The following is a 12,789-nucleotide window of genomic DNA, read 5'->3' as shown; positions in this document are numbered from 1 at the left end:
GGAGGAGATCCACGGGGGTCCATGGGAAATTTTACACTGAACCGTGAAAACCGTGGGTAGGGTGGAAATTGATTTTTTTTTAACTATAGAGTCTATAGGTGATAAACTTTGAACAGTTATAACTTTTGATCCGGGAGGAGTTACAGGGCTTATAATATTTCAACGTAAAGCTCGTTTCAAGCTCTACAATGACAACTAGCTTTTCTAGTTGCATCCAATTTGGAGGCCCAAATAAAATTATTTCAGTGTGTATTATATAGTTTTTTTGTTTTACTAAATTTAGGATTTTCGATTTTTATGATTTTGAGCTTGTTCATGACTGGGCTAGACTTTTTTGATATATAGTTTTTAAATTTGACATCTGTTTCTTTAGTTTTATGTTTTTTGATACACGTTTTATGATGTAATTACAAAATTTCAGATCGATTTTTTGGTTTTCTCATTCTTAAGCTATTCGAACGTGTAATTTTCAAAATTTAGATATGTTTTTTCAGATTTTCGAGTGATTTTTTTATTGTTGACATTCTAAAGTATTTCAATATATCTATTTATTCTTAACATGTTATTTAAATTTTTTATATATTGTGTAATATCAAAATGTCCTCCATGTTTTTCTAACATTTATTTAACCATTAAATTATTATCAAATATCCAAATGCCCATTTTATATGACATATAAACTAGATTTAACAAATAAAATTAAGTTTTGAGTTAAAATTCATATAAATATTTTTTTTTCACGAATTGATTTTTTCGACTCAAATTCAGAAATACGAACTTCTTCCTTTCGAACGAACCCATAATAATTGATATTAAGTAAAAATGAGAGTGAAAGTGAGTGTTTAAGTGATATAAAAAATGTATATAATGAGAGTGAGAGTGAGAGTGAGAGAGTTTATATAGATGTGGTGAAGGGTAGTTTCGATATTTAAAAAAAAAAATTAGGGTATTTTTGCTTAGGAATAGGAAAAATTGATATTTTTGCTTAGGAATTAGAGAAATGGGCATTTTTGCTTAATAAAAGGGTAAAATGGATATTTAATATAATTTTCCTATAATCAAATCCTAATTACTGGTATTATGATAATTTTAATATAAGATTTTTTTTAATTTTTAGATAACAATATAAATAAAAATTGTTTGAAAGTTTTAATAATAAAAATAAAACGGTATTAAATTAGAGTTTTAATTATATTCTTACAATGAATTAAAAAAGTTAAAATTATATAAAATTAATTAATTCCCCTAAAATATTTTCTCAACCTCAAGTAAAGATGTTCCTGTAATTTTGTGTAAATTTTCTGAAGAGAAATTAAGATCCCACCTATTTTTTGAATTAAAAATTGAATATTATTATATATATATTTATATGTATAAATAATATATTATCATATAATTTAATATTATTTTATTTTTAATTCAATTATTCAATCGCATGATGATACTTCATTTGTATACTCTAACTTAAATTAGAGTACTTGTCAGATTTACTTATTAAAAAGACAATACTTCTTTTCATATTTTTCAGGTATCCAATTTTCACTTATTAGACAATTACGTTCTTGAATGTTTAAGCAGTGTGACTCTAAAATGGCTGTCTCATCTTCTTAATTCATGAAGCTGGCAAAAGAACACTCAGGCAGAGCCCAAATCACAAACATATAACACATTCTAAAACATCCGGTAGTAAATACCATTGTCCAAAATACATTCTATAAGTGATGATGTTGTATAAATTATGATAGATGTCATCACATAACAATGTTGTTTTTTTCACTTTTAATCAAATTATCATTTTGAACTCTCTCCCTTGCAGGGGGCATCAGTGCAGTGACAAACAGGTTTACCCGAAGCTTCCCAGCCATTGAATCCACGTTCAAGGATGAAAATGTTCTTGATTCCAGTATCTTCCACCTTTTCATCCAGATAATTAGCCAGCCTCCTCGCACAAGTTGGTCCCCGAACCTACAAAGTCATCCACAACATTTTTAACCCGTAAACCTTCAAAAAGTCAAGTATCTTAGTTTGTCATTGAACAGAAACAGAGAAAATTGCAACACAACATTTCTTAAGTTGAAAAAATTATAGCATTTATAACTAAGGAACAATAAAAGAAAAACTGTTATTAAAGGAACAAGTCTGTTAATGAAGACTAATCAAAATTCCAGACTAATGCTGGATTCGAACTGAGCTCGTTCGAATTCGAGTTTGAACTCAGCTCAAACGAGCCCGAAATAAGCTAACCTCCAACGAGCTTGAGCTCAAGCTCAATTACATGTAAATTGAGTCAAACTCAAGCTCAATTCAACTCAAATCCAACCCTGTTCCAAACCACTAAGCTCAAGACCTCGTGAAGAGTCATGATATAATTTTGCAGGTTATCAAAAGCTCATGATCAAGTATTTTGCTAAGAAGTTTAGGAGGCGTCGCATTATGGGAATTAGACAAATCAAAGACTAAGTTTCAAAAAATATACTTTGCAGACCCAATAATTTGACTGTCTATAAAAGACAAAAAATCTCCTCCTAGAATGGCATCTTTCAAAAACTGCTTTCACAAACCATTCATAAGGGTGCCACTTCTGAAAGGAAACAAGAGCTTGCAGAGCACCACTGAATCATTGCTCATAAAATTTTTGTTAGGTTCACTGGATGCTTTACAGATACGGGATAACAATGCTATATAAGCTCTACCTAACTTGCTAGCATGGTTGATTTCCTTAAGTGATGGTGGGCAAGTTTTCCTTACCAGATGCATGAGCAAGTTTGACAAAGGTATTTAAGTTGAATAAATATGTTCTATTTATAACTAATTCCCCAAACATTCAAAGGAATGACATTAAAGTTCACAACAAAATCCAATATTCAGACAAACAATTGAAAATATAGATCTAATGATTCAAATAACAGACAGATGGGAGATGTTTATTAACCAGAAAAGTATGCATATACACCAAAATAATAATCTCATAAAAGCTCCAGCATAGGCCTCCAAACCCAAAGTCTAACCGTCCATGCAAACCACAAACAATATTCCAAACACAAAGGAGCAGCTCTTCAAAGAAGATACTACTCATAAGCAGAGAGCCGTGACAGTTTACAATTGAGGTAAACAAGACAGCAGAGCAATACCATGGTTTGAGCAGTACAGATATTAACATATCTTTTACATTAGTTCAAAAGTGATCCTCTGAAAATTTGAGCAGTACAGATATTAACATATCTTTTACATTAGTTCAAAGGTGATCCTCTGAAAATTTGAGTTATCTATAGTTAATAATAAAATACCTAATTTCTTCAGCATTTTGACTTGCTTTTGAAAAATACTTGAAAGGAATTAAAGATTTTAAACAGTCAAAATATGTGGGTACTTAGAGTTAGTGGATGGGTGATCTCTAAAGAAGTTTTCTAGGCTTTGATGCTGTAAGTTTGCTTTTGAAGTAGTCAAGAGGTTAGTAAATCGAGACAGTCTTAGAATCATGACAAATATAAATACATGTTCTCTTATGAAATTTGAATATTTCTTTTAAAGTATATATGCTTATATGCCATAATCATGAACATTTAATAAGTATACCTTTTGTTAGCCTGGTTATGTGATGTGCTTTACTGCTAATTAAGAAGTGCATTTAGAAACATGATCTCTCCATGTGCATATTATTTGTGTGTCTCTAGGGAACTTGAATATGTTGCATGCTTAATAACCAACCTATATCATGAGTAGAACCAGAGGTGGTATTTTAATGTTATGTTTTCTCTACAATGAGAAGTGTTCATTAGGTACCTTTAGGACTAAATCTTCACATGTGAGCCAACACAATGGTCCTTGTAAGAGGACATAGTGAATATTAAAATGAATGATTGAGGGTCAAACTATAAAATTCAAATATGAATGTATTTTTGTTAACAAAAAACCCGGCTTATACTTGTCTCATGTATGGTAAATCAGCAATGTGCTCGTCTAATTTGTGATAAGTAAGTCTCTCTAAGTAATAACTGAATGAAGAAAATCCTACTGATGTTTTGATGGAGAACAAAAATTAGCACCATGCTTAAATGATTAACTTAAATAACTCTATATTTCACATACTAAATAGTGTACAGTACAGAGCTTTCACCCAACAATTCTTCCAATCCATACTTTGATGTACATGTGTAGCAGATTATGTACTTCTTTGGGTTCCCTGAAAGCATCTTTCTAACAAAATGGCTTTTTTTACTCATTAGTGAAACCCAGCTGAACTTTAAACCTAATCAATAAACACAGTAAACATAAAATTGAATCGAGAGAGCCATTATATATATACACACAAATATAGTCAAACAGATCAACAGAAAGAGCAGAAAATTAAAAAAATAAAAATCCTCAAACAATTAATATCCTCAAAAATAAGCAAGGGTTAAAAAAAAAAAAGAAAAAGAGGAAAAGCAGAAAAACCTGGCTTAAAGCGCAATGGAAAACGAGGGTATCTTTGCCCTTGACCTGTTGAATTAGATTTGAGATGTTATCGGTAAAATTGCTGCTGGCGTAGTGCAGAGAGCCGGTAATATGGCCATCGTAACTCCTCTCATCGTCCCTTCACAAAAATACCATCAACAAATTAAATAACGAATCTTAGCTACTTAAATTCGTATTGCAACGAGTGTGGTTGTACCTGACATCGATGACGGCGATATTTGGGCGCGGTTTCAAAGAGAGTAGCTGAGAGCTGGTTATGTAGGAGATAGTTCGAGCCATTGCTTTCTCCTCAATTGTTCCCCTTCTTCCAGCTTCCAAATTCCAATAACTCAAAATTTTAAAAATAATAATAATAATAATAATAACCCTCAACTCGCAAGGGCATTAAAAAAAAATAACAATAGAATCCTCCACGTCTCTATTTGAAAATATTTCAAACTCTCAAAACTTACCATTTTTCATATATGTTTCTATCATATTTTTTTTAAATATATATCAATTTATATTAATAATATATATATCACATTATACAATATATTAATTAGATCATATTATATCACGTTAATTTAATATATTTTATTATACATATCATTTTTTATTTATATTGTATCGTATTTTAAAAAATATATCATATATAGTAAGATATAATAACTATGTCTACCGCATTTCATTTATTGCAAGTATATACACATATTTGTGAGATGCAATACAACATTTTCATTCTATACAATTTTGACATAAATAATGAATCATTATATTTAGGTATGTGTTTCGTAGATTATTTTGAAGAGTATTATATATAAATTACTATTGTATTTGATAAAATTAACATATATATAAATAATTATTATATTTAATGATTAGTAAAAAAAAATACCAGAGATATATTCTTTTACTTAAATGTATTCAAATATGTTAAATTAAAACAAAAAGATGAAAATGGAGAGAACTTATAACAAATTAAAGGTGGGAGGTTGGAAAAGAAATATATAAGGAAAATGGTAATAACTCAGAAGGTGAGGGTTTTGTGAGAGTTTGGTCGATGTTGGTGCTATAGACAATCCATGGTGTGTGATAATGAGTCACAACCGATGGTGGGTTGAGTGACTTGTAATTTTAATTGAATATATTAGGGTATGGGTAAAATAGTCACAATCGAATTTTAGGTTTGGTTTTTATTTTAATTTAATACGAAGAAGATTTTATCCTATAAATTAAATAAGGATCTAAGTGTAACAAAATTAAGATTATATTAATTTTCTTTAAATTTAAAATGAAAATAGTAATTATATTATCTCTTATAGTATATGTCATATTACTTTAAAATATTTTATTATCTAATTAATTAAACAAAATAATATTAATAATAAAATATAAATTATTAAGGTAAACGAAAAATCTTTTGAATCATCCTAAAAAACATTAACATATTCTTTGAATATACACTTTGTACAAAGATATTATATGTAAAGATGACAATGCGGAAAAGTGAGGAAGGAATTTCAATCCTCGTCCTTATTTTCATCTCCATCCCTATTGCAAGATGAAACTGAATCCTCGTCCGCTTTTCATAAAGAAAAATCTTGTTCGTATTTTCATCTCTATGAGAAAAAATCATTTTCTTGTATTCTCTAAATATAATATAAATATATTAAATAATAAAATCAACTAAAATTAAAATCAGAACACTATTTTAAATATCATATATTAATCATTTTAATATACATTTAAAAAAGATAAAAAGAAGAGGAAGTGAGAACGCTTGTATCTAAGTTTCTAATTGCTAGTAATTGTCATCTCTAATTTCATGTCCATATCACAAAAAGCGTCCGACCTGCCGGATTCGAACCAGCGACCTAAGGATTTTTCTGCTATCAACTACAGTCCTCCGCTCTACCAACTGAGCTAAGGTCGGTTTGTGGAAATTTAACACAACGTTCTCCACAATTTCATAATTGGGTTAATTTGTCCCCCTACCCCATGAAAAAAAACACTTAAAATCAAACATCTCAACTACTACTAAAAATTATTAAAGACATCCTTGATCAAGAGTTTTATGTTTATTGGTAATTTTAAAAGATTTTGGGGGAGCGAATTATATAAACCCTTTATATTTTGTAACTTTGTAATTGTGAAACAAATTCCTTTTCTTCTATCTTTTTACAATTCATCACATCAAAGTTTTGCTAACTACCATTCAAACCATAAATACCTTAGAAGTCTCTCTCGCAACCATTAATATGTATACACATTTTTTTTTATATATAAATTGAATCATAAATAATATTTCATTATATAACTAGATATTATTTTATCTTTAATTTAAAATTATCGAACCACATGATAATATATTATTTGTGTATATAAATTGTCTATAAAAAATGTATATGTATAGTTTTATATATATATATATATCATTAAATCTACCTTGTCTTTTAGTTGAATGTATTTAATCAAATGGTGAATATGTATGAACTTTACCAAATTTATATTAGGACATTAAACAATTATTAATATTTTTTTTTTTTATCATCACACTACATTATCATTTTTAGAAATTTTATTGTTTATAATGAATCAATTTGCCTTTTTCTATCTTTGATTGATGTTATGTTTGTGAAAAGTGATCAACAGACAATGTCCTGTCCATGTCAATGTGTCCCAACTTACCCGGTGCCTCAATTTCCTGATGAACAAAAACTTATGCTTTATTTAGATATGCCAAGAGCAAACACCAAGGCTAATGGCCCAATCTTCCTCTTTTTGCGTGGGCCAGTGAACCCATTTCTGCTTAGGTTGTATTCTTTCCCCTCGTGATTTTACCTTATAACAAAAAAAATTTATTTGAGTATTATATTTTTGAAGTTAAATCAATTATATTAAATAGGTAAAATCTTATATTCAGTCTCAGAATAACTTTATCTCATGATTTCCTTTTCTCTCATTCATTACTCTCTCCCTCTCACAATTTTTTAGTTTTCTCTTATCTATTTGTACACCAATACTTCCATAACAAGAATAAAAATTTCAATCCATTTCAGGACACCCTTTTTCAAATATCCAAAACAAAAATAGAGAGAGAAATACAATCAAAGAAAAAAAACAACAATTATTAAGTTTACTTTAATTTCCAACACTCTGGTGTTAAATAATGGTCTCTTTTGGGATCCTTACAATAGTCATATACCATATGATGAGTTTGAGCCCATCTCATTGCCCAATATTGTTGCCGACTTAGCTTGCCGGATAGGTATGGAGAGGCGGAGACAGGGTGACACCGGGCAGATGCATAAGCGGTGCAACCCTCTGCTTTGAAATTGGTATATTTAGCTACAAATGGTTGGTATCTATAATCAGCTTTGTATTTTCCATCTTCTGTTGCCCAAGATGAGGCATCCCAAATTGAACCATATACCCACATTGGCCTCATGGGAAATGTTGCTGCACTCTTCCTTGGATACCTCCTTATGGGCACATCGTCAACAAAAAATCTGAAAATTATTTGCATTATGGGTTTTGCCACTGATGCTTGGTATAAAATACATCACATCAAATAGTTATATTAATAATGCATCGAACAATTATTGCCCATGTCAGGTCCCCTGCCCCTTGAAAGATTATTATACACTTTGGTCAAATTATTAATAATTAAAGTTTAATATGATACTAGAGTTCCCAACCAAAGAGAATAAAACAAGTGAACAAGTTCAAGCACATTATGATATATTTTCATGCCAAAAATAACTTTAATGTGCTCATATTTCAAGAAAAGTAATATTATGTCTATTTGTTTTCAGTATACAAATAAATAAATATTTATATATATTATTATATAATTAAATATTATATTATCTTTAATTCAAAATTATTTAATGATATAATAATATATATCAAATATACATCTATTTATGCATATAAAATGGATTTGAATATAGAAAGAGTATATATCTTAGTTTCATGTGATGTACATTCTATTTATTTTTACCATGCCAAATCACTTGTCTAACCTTTTTCATATGATTAATAACTTTCAATTGGGTACAGATGTAACACTTAATTAACACAATTTTTTTTTCTAGATTAAGTATTAAATCGGTGTAACCAAAGAAAGATCTACCCCATTTTAGCCTTAAAAAATTATTTCGTGACTTTTTTGATCACATGATATGCTGAAAATGAAGTAAACTAAAACTTACATGAGATCTTTAGGACTCCATAGAATTGCATAATGGTGAAAATTTTTGGTGGGATCAAACCATAAATGGAACTTCATTTCTCTCCCAATGATTTTTCCATCTCCACTTCCTCTGATGTAAACATTTGTTTGTAATGTATAAGGCTTCCCAAATGTTGTTCCCAAAAACTCAATATCCACTTCATCATGTTGCCCTGGATGAGCCTCACTATTTGAAAGCTGCAAAAAGATTATATTAAAGTTTCATGTCATATTAAAGCATATAATAAGAGTACAAAAAATAAATGTTTCCAGGTTAGTGAAATTAATCTCACATAAAAGGCTGTAATAACTCCTGCTGTATAACCAGGTTGAAGCTTAATGGAAGCTCCAAAATAGCCTGACCTGAAAGGCTTAATTGACTTGAACCCACTTCCTGCAATCAAAAATCAAGAAATGGGATTAAAGAAAAGGAAAAGAAATAGATTTCTGAAGTAAATAAATTTTGAGTTGAGATTAAATTACCTGAAGTACTGTCAAGCCAGATTGTTAATGCATTATTGTCAACATATTGGTGTTGAGGACCCCAGAGATTTCTGAAGCCTTTGTGGAAGCTCATGGACCTGATTTTGGAGCTTGGCCAGTAGCCTGGAGAGGGGGGCCAATAGGCATTGGTGAAACGAAGAAGAAGAAGGAAAAGAAAGAGAAAGAGGTGATGAGCCATGAAGAAGAAGAAGAAGAAGAAGATTGAGCAAAGGGAAGTAGGAAGATTATGTGAATATAAATGCAAAATGAGACAGTTAGTGAATGATCAAAAGAGTATGGCCGTATAGATGCTGTAAATAAAAATATTAGTGGACCCTCCTTGGAATAGTAAAGAAGCTGTTGATGAATAGTTAATAGGCTAAAAATTATTTGCTGAATTGAAGGGCCATACAGGTGCAGAATAATTATAGACCTGCAAAATGTAGAAAGTACTTAATATGAGGTTTTCCCACCTTGGAAGTTCACAACTACTTCCATTCCCTTTCTTTATGAGAATCATGTTCACTTGCAGAAAACAAGGATTAAAAAAAAAAAAGTGACATGTAGAATATGTAGATGGGCATATTTTATATCTTTTTTTTTTTTTTTGAACATCTCATGCATTTTATCCAAAATAATAATTTAAGTGATAAAAAAAGAAAGATTGTAAGTACGAGAGCAAGGGTTGATATGAAAATATGAACCACTCTATTAAGTTTTCACATTACTGTGAAGTTCAAAAACCTTTTTCCCATTTTAAGCTAGGAGAGTCTTGGATACTCGGTGCTTCTTGGATCCTGGTTGTCATTTGTGACTTTGTGTGGACTTCCTGAAATTTGTGTCAAGTTTTCTTTCCTCGTTTAAGGCTCTATCCAGATGTGTCTAGTTCTTAAAAGCAAACAATGTTTGATTACTCTCAAATACTGTGCATTTAACCATTACATTTTCCTCTGAGTATGTCAGGTTTCCAGGCCATGGACGGAGGATCAATATGGTCAGATTCTGACACAGTCAATTCTTTGTGAGTAATAATGTGTATGTCAATCTCTGAGCTTCATTACCAAAGTGGGTCATCATGTATCTATCTGGGCCCTTGTGTTTGATTTCATTATTAGCCATTGATTCCCTCAACAAATGGAATAATTTTGTTCTAATGATCGTAAAAGTTACATGTGGTGTGAGATTTAGTAACCTTATCTCCGTTATAATTCTTTCCTATTCATTCATTATGATATCATTCTTGTACTAGACAATGGCAATTTTCTTTTCACAAGATAAACAACCACAGATCCATTTGCCTTTTTCTCTGACATTGAAACAACCCTATGTGAAATATTAATGATACATTAACATATTCAATGGAGGCCTCTCTAATGGCCGTCAAACTGTTCATGATATTTTTTGTCTCTGATAGATATATATAATTTAGAATTTTATGCCAAATAGGTTATGATAAGGACAATAAGGATTTGTTATTAATCTCAATATCCATTATAGTAAAAAATAAAAAAAACATAATGAAAATTTGACATAAAATGATTTTTAATATAATTCAGTTCATTAATTAAGAGTCTATGTCTATGAGTATATTATTAATAACTTTAGAAAAATATTCAAACAGGGTGTAAATAGAGATTATAAAATTTATGTTTAATAAATAACTAAATTTTGGACCTGGGTTTTAAAAAGAGTTCTTAGATTTTGATAAAAACCTCTTAGTTTATCTTAGAATAATCATCTTAAATGTTATATGTTAATTAAATGAAGTTATATATCCAATTTAGCATTCGGTTTTTCTCTCTCTTTACCTTTTCTCTTAAACTATTATTTATATCTCTATAACAAATGAAAGAATTACAATTTCATTGGTTACATTCAAATTTTAGGTTTAAAATTAGAGATAGGATCATGACAAAATTGATATTTTAACGTTAAAAAAATATTAATTGATAGATCAAATTATTTTCGATTAATCACTTTTAATAGTTATTCTCCGAATTGGAGTTTATGTTGTAACAAAATGTGTTGATAATCATAAAAAAATCTGTGGGCTGAGCCTAGTGACCTGTCTCTTTGTAATTCTCTCCTATTCATTCATTATGAGATCATTCTTGGCACTAAGACAATGCCATAAACAATCTTCACAAGTTAAGCATTTAATCAAAGGAGGGGAAAAAGGGTAATCAAAGTTTGTTACTTTCACTGTTTGTTTTTTAGAAGCATTTAATTTAGGGGACAAGTAAAGATTCCAAATTGTGGCCAAAAATCCATGAGATTGAATTTTACAGTAGTACTGATAAGACGTACAATGATGGACTGAAAATGAAAATTAACCAATCAAACCGACACCTTCTTCGCTCCCCTCTCTGTCTGACGCAACAACAGCATGGGGCTAAATTTTATCAAAGATTGAGCCTGCTTTTCAGTTATAAAAAATTTAACTATTGTGTCGGCCAAGCAGAAATTGACATGGCATTGGGGCCTTTTCACCGACAAAATACTGATTTTGTTATCATATTCTCTTTTTTTTTAATTAATTATCATATTATTATTTTTAATTAATTTTAGGAGTCATGCCAATTGAATCAAATGGAACAAAAACCTGACCCAAAATATGAATTTAAAATTTAGTCTAATAAGGTCTAATAAGATATTATAGTATATCAGACTTAGTCTATAAACTTTTTAGGGTAGAGTATGAATTTTAATATTATACCTATAAACCAACCCAATTTGGTCTATTGTTATATAAAAGAACAAAAATTAAAAAAATAAGACCACAAAAAGGTTTCTACCCTTCTATCAAAGCTAGATTCTGTCATAAAGGTAGAAGTTTTTAAGTTTTATTTATTTATTTTTTATATAAACCAATGTAGCTCTTCATTAATTTTAATTTCTCTCCATCGCAATTCTTTTATTATATTTTTAATCTTATTTTTTCTCATCAATTTTTTTTTAAATTATCTGAGTTCACAAATAATAATTATTTGTATTTATAATTTTATTTTTATTTCAATTTTATCATTATAAAATGTTACAAATAGATTCAATATCAAAAAAATTCAGAGATTTGAATGTTAAAAATGAGTAGATAAATAATATAGTATATTTTATTTATGTTTGTAATTTATACAGTATATAAATCAATTTATTTGTACTATATTATGAACTTATAATATTTTTTCTTATATAACTACAATATTTTTTCACCACAAACAAGAGATTATAAATAAATCAACTGATCTATTTAAGGTTAGGGTTGACCCATTTATATATAAGGTTAGACTTTGGGCTTTTAAAAATATATAGGCTAATCCAGCCCAAAGATCTATTATTGTATGGGCCTTAGGCCTGACACGGCCCATTACCATATCTAATTGTTAGATTGGGTTAAAATACATTATTTAATTAGATAATTCAAAATTTCATCTAAATATATCCAAAAAAAAAAAAAAAAAACTTAAACTTATATTTTTTTTATATATAAAATCTTATATTTTATTATTCAAATTATTTCATCGGTCAATCATATTGTTGTTTATTCGAAATTAATGGATGAGAATGGTGTGGATTTATGATCTAATTCTTGCATCAATTTCATGACAAGGAAATTAGAAAGAAAAAAGTATTTT

The 12,789-nt window shown here is 29.2% G+C and overlaps 2 protein-coding genes and 1 non-coding gene across 3 annotated transcripts; all 3 read right to left on the bottom strand.

The window, feature by feature from the left end:
- Window positions 1-1,642: 1,642 nt before the first annotated feature.
- On the bottom strand, window positions 1,643-4,816 carry LOC123209746 (dual specificity phosphatase Cdc25). The gene is made up of 3 exons (XM_044627885.1): window positions 4,655-4,816; window positions 4,438-4,576; window positions 1,643-1,965 (listed from the first exon to the last, which is right to left on the bottom strand). Exons 1-3 carry the CDS (start codon window positions 4,735-4,737, stop codon window positions 1,792-1,794), a joined length of 396 nt encoding a protein of 131 aa, XP_044483820.1. The 5' UTR covers window positions 4,738-4,816; the 3' UTR covers window positions 1,643-1,791.
- Window positions 4,817-6,286: 1,470 nt separating this feature from the next.
- On the bottom strand, window positions 6,287-6,373 carry TRNAY-GUA. Its single transcript is given in 2 exon segments — window positions 6,287-6,322; window positions 6,337-6,373. It is a non-coding gene; the product is annotated as a tRNA-Tyr (tRNA).
- Window positions 6,374-7,463: 1,090 nt separating this feature from the next.
- Window positions 7,464-9,440, bottom strand: LOC123216579 (probable xyloglucan endotransglucosylase/hydrolase protein 32). The gene is made up of 4 exons (XM_044637035.1): window positions 9,158-9,440; window positions 8,968-9,068; window positions 8,655-8,872; window positions 7,464-7,949 (listed from the first exon to the last, which is right to left on the bottom strand). The coding sequence occupies exons 1-4, from the start codon at window positions 9,354-9,356 to the stop codon at window positions 7,577-7,579; spliced, it is 891 nt and encodes a 296-aa protein (XP_044492970.1). The 5' UTR covers window positions 9,357-9,440; the 3' UTR covers window positions 7,464-7,576.
- Between the last annotated feature and the right edge of the window lie 3,349 nt (window positions 9,441-12,789).

Source organism: Mangifera indica, chromosome 1, assembly GCF_011075055.1.
Source record: "Mangifera indica cultivar Alphonso chromosome 1, CATAS_Mindica_2.1, whole genome shotgun sequence".
Taxonomy (NCBI): Eukaryota; Viridiplantae; Streptophyta; class Magnoliopsida; order Sapindales; family Anacardiaceae; genus Mangifera; species Mangifera indica.
The sequence above is the reverse complement of the archived record's forward strand: the minus strand, read 5'-3'. Positions and strand labels throughout refer to the sequence as shown.

Coding starts and splice junctions, on each gene's coding strand:
- LOC123209746 (XM_044627885.1), bottom strand. CDS start 4,737: ATGGCTCGAACTATCTCCTACATAACCAGCTCTCAGCTACTCTCTTTG. Junction 4,577..4,654: donor ATCGCCGTCATCGATGTCAG/GTACAACCACAC, acceptor ATTTTTGTGAAG/GGACGATGAGAGGAGTTACG. Junction 1,966..4,437: donor TCCATTGCGCTTTAAGCCAG/GTTTTTCTGCTT, acceptor ATGACTTTGTAG/GTTCGGGGACCAACTTGTGC.
- LOC123216579 (XM_044637035.1), bottom strand. CDS start 9,356: ATGGCTCATCACCTCTTTCTCTTTCTTTTCCTTCTTCTTCTTCGTTTC. Junction 9,069..9,157: donor CTGGCTTGACAGTACTTCAG/GTAATTTAATCT, acceptor TTTTGATTGCAG/GAAGTGGGTTCAAGTCAATT. Junction 7,950..8,654: donor TGGAGTCCTAAAGATCTCAT/GTAAGTTTTAGT, acceptor AATAATTTTCAG/ATTTTTTGTTGACGATGTGC.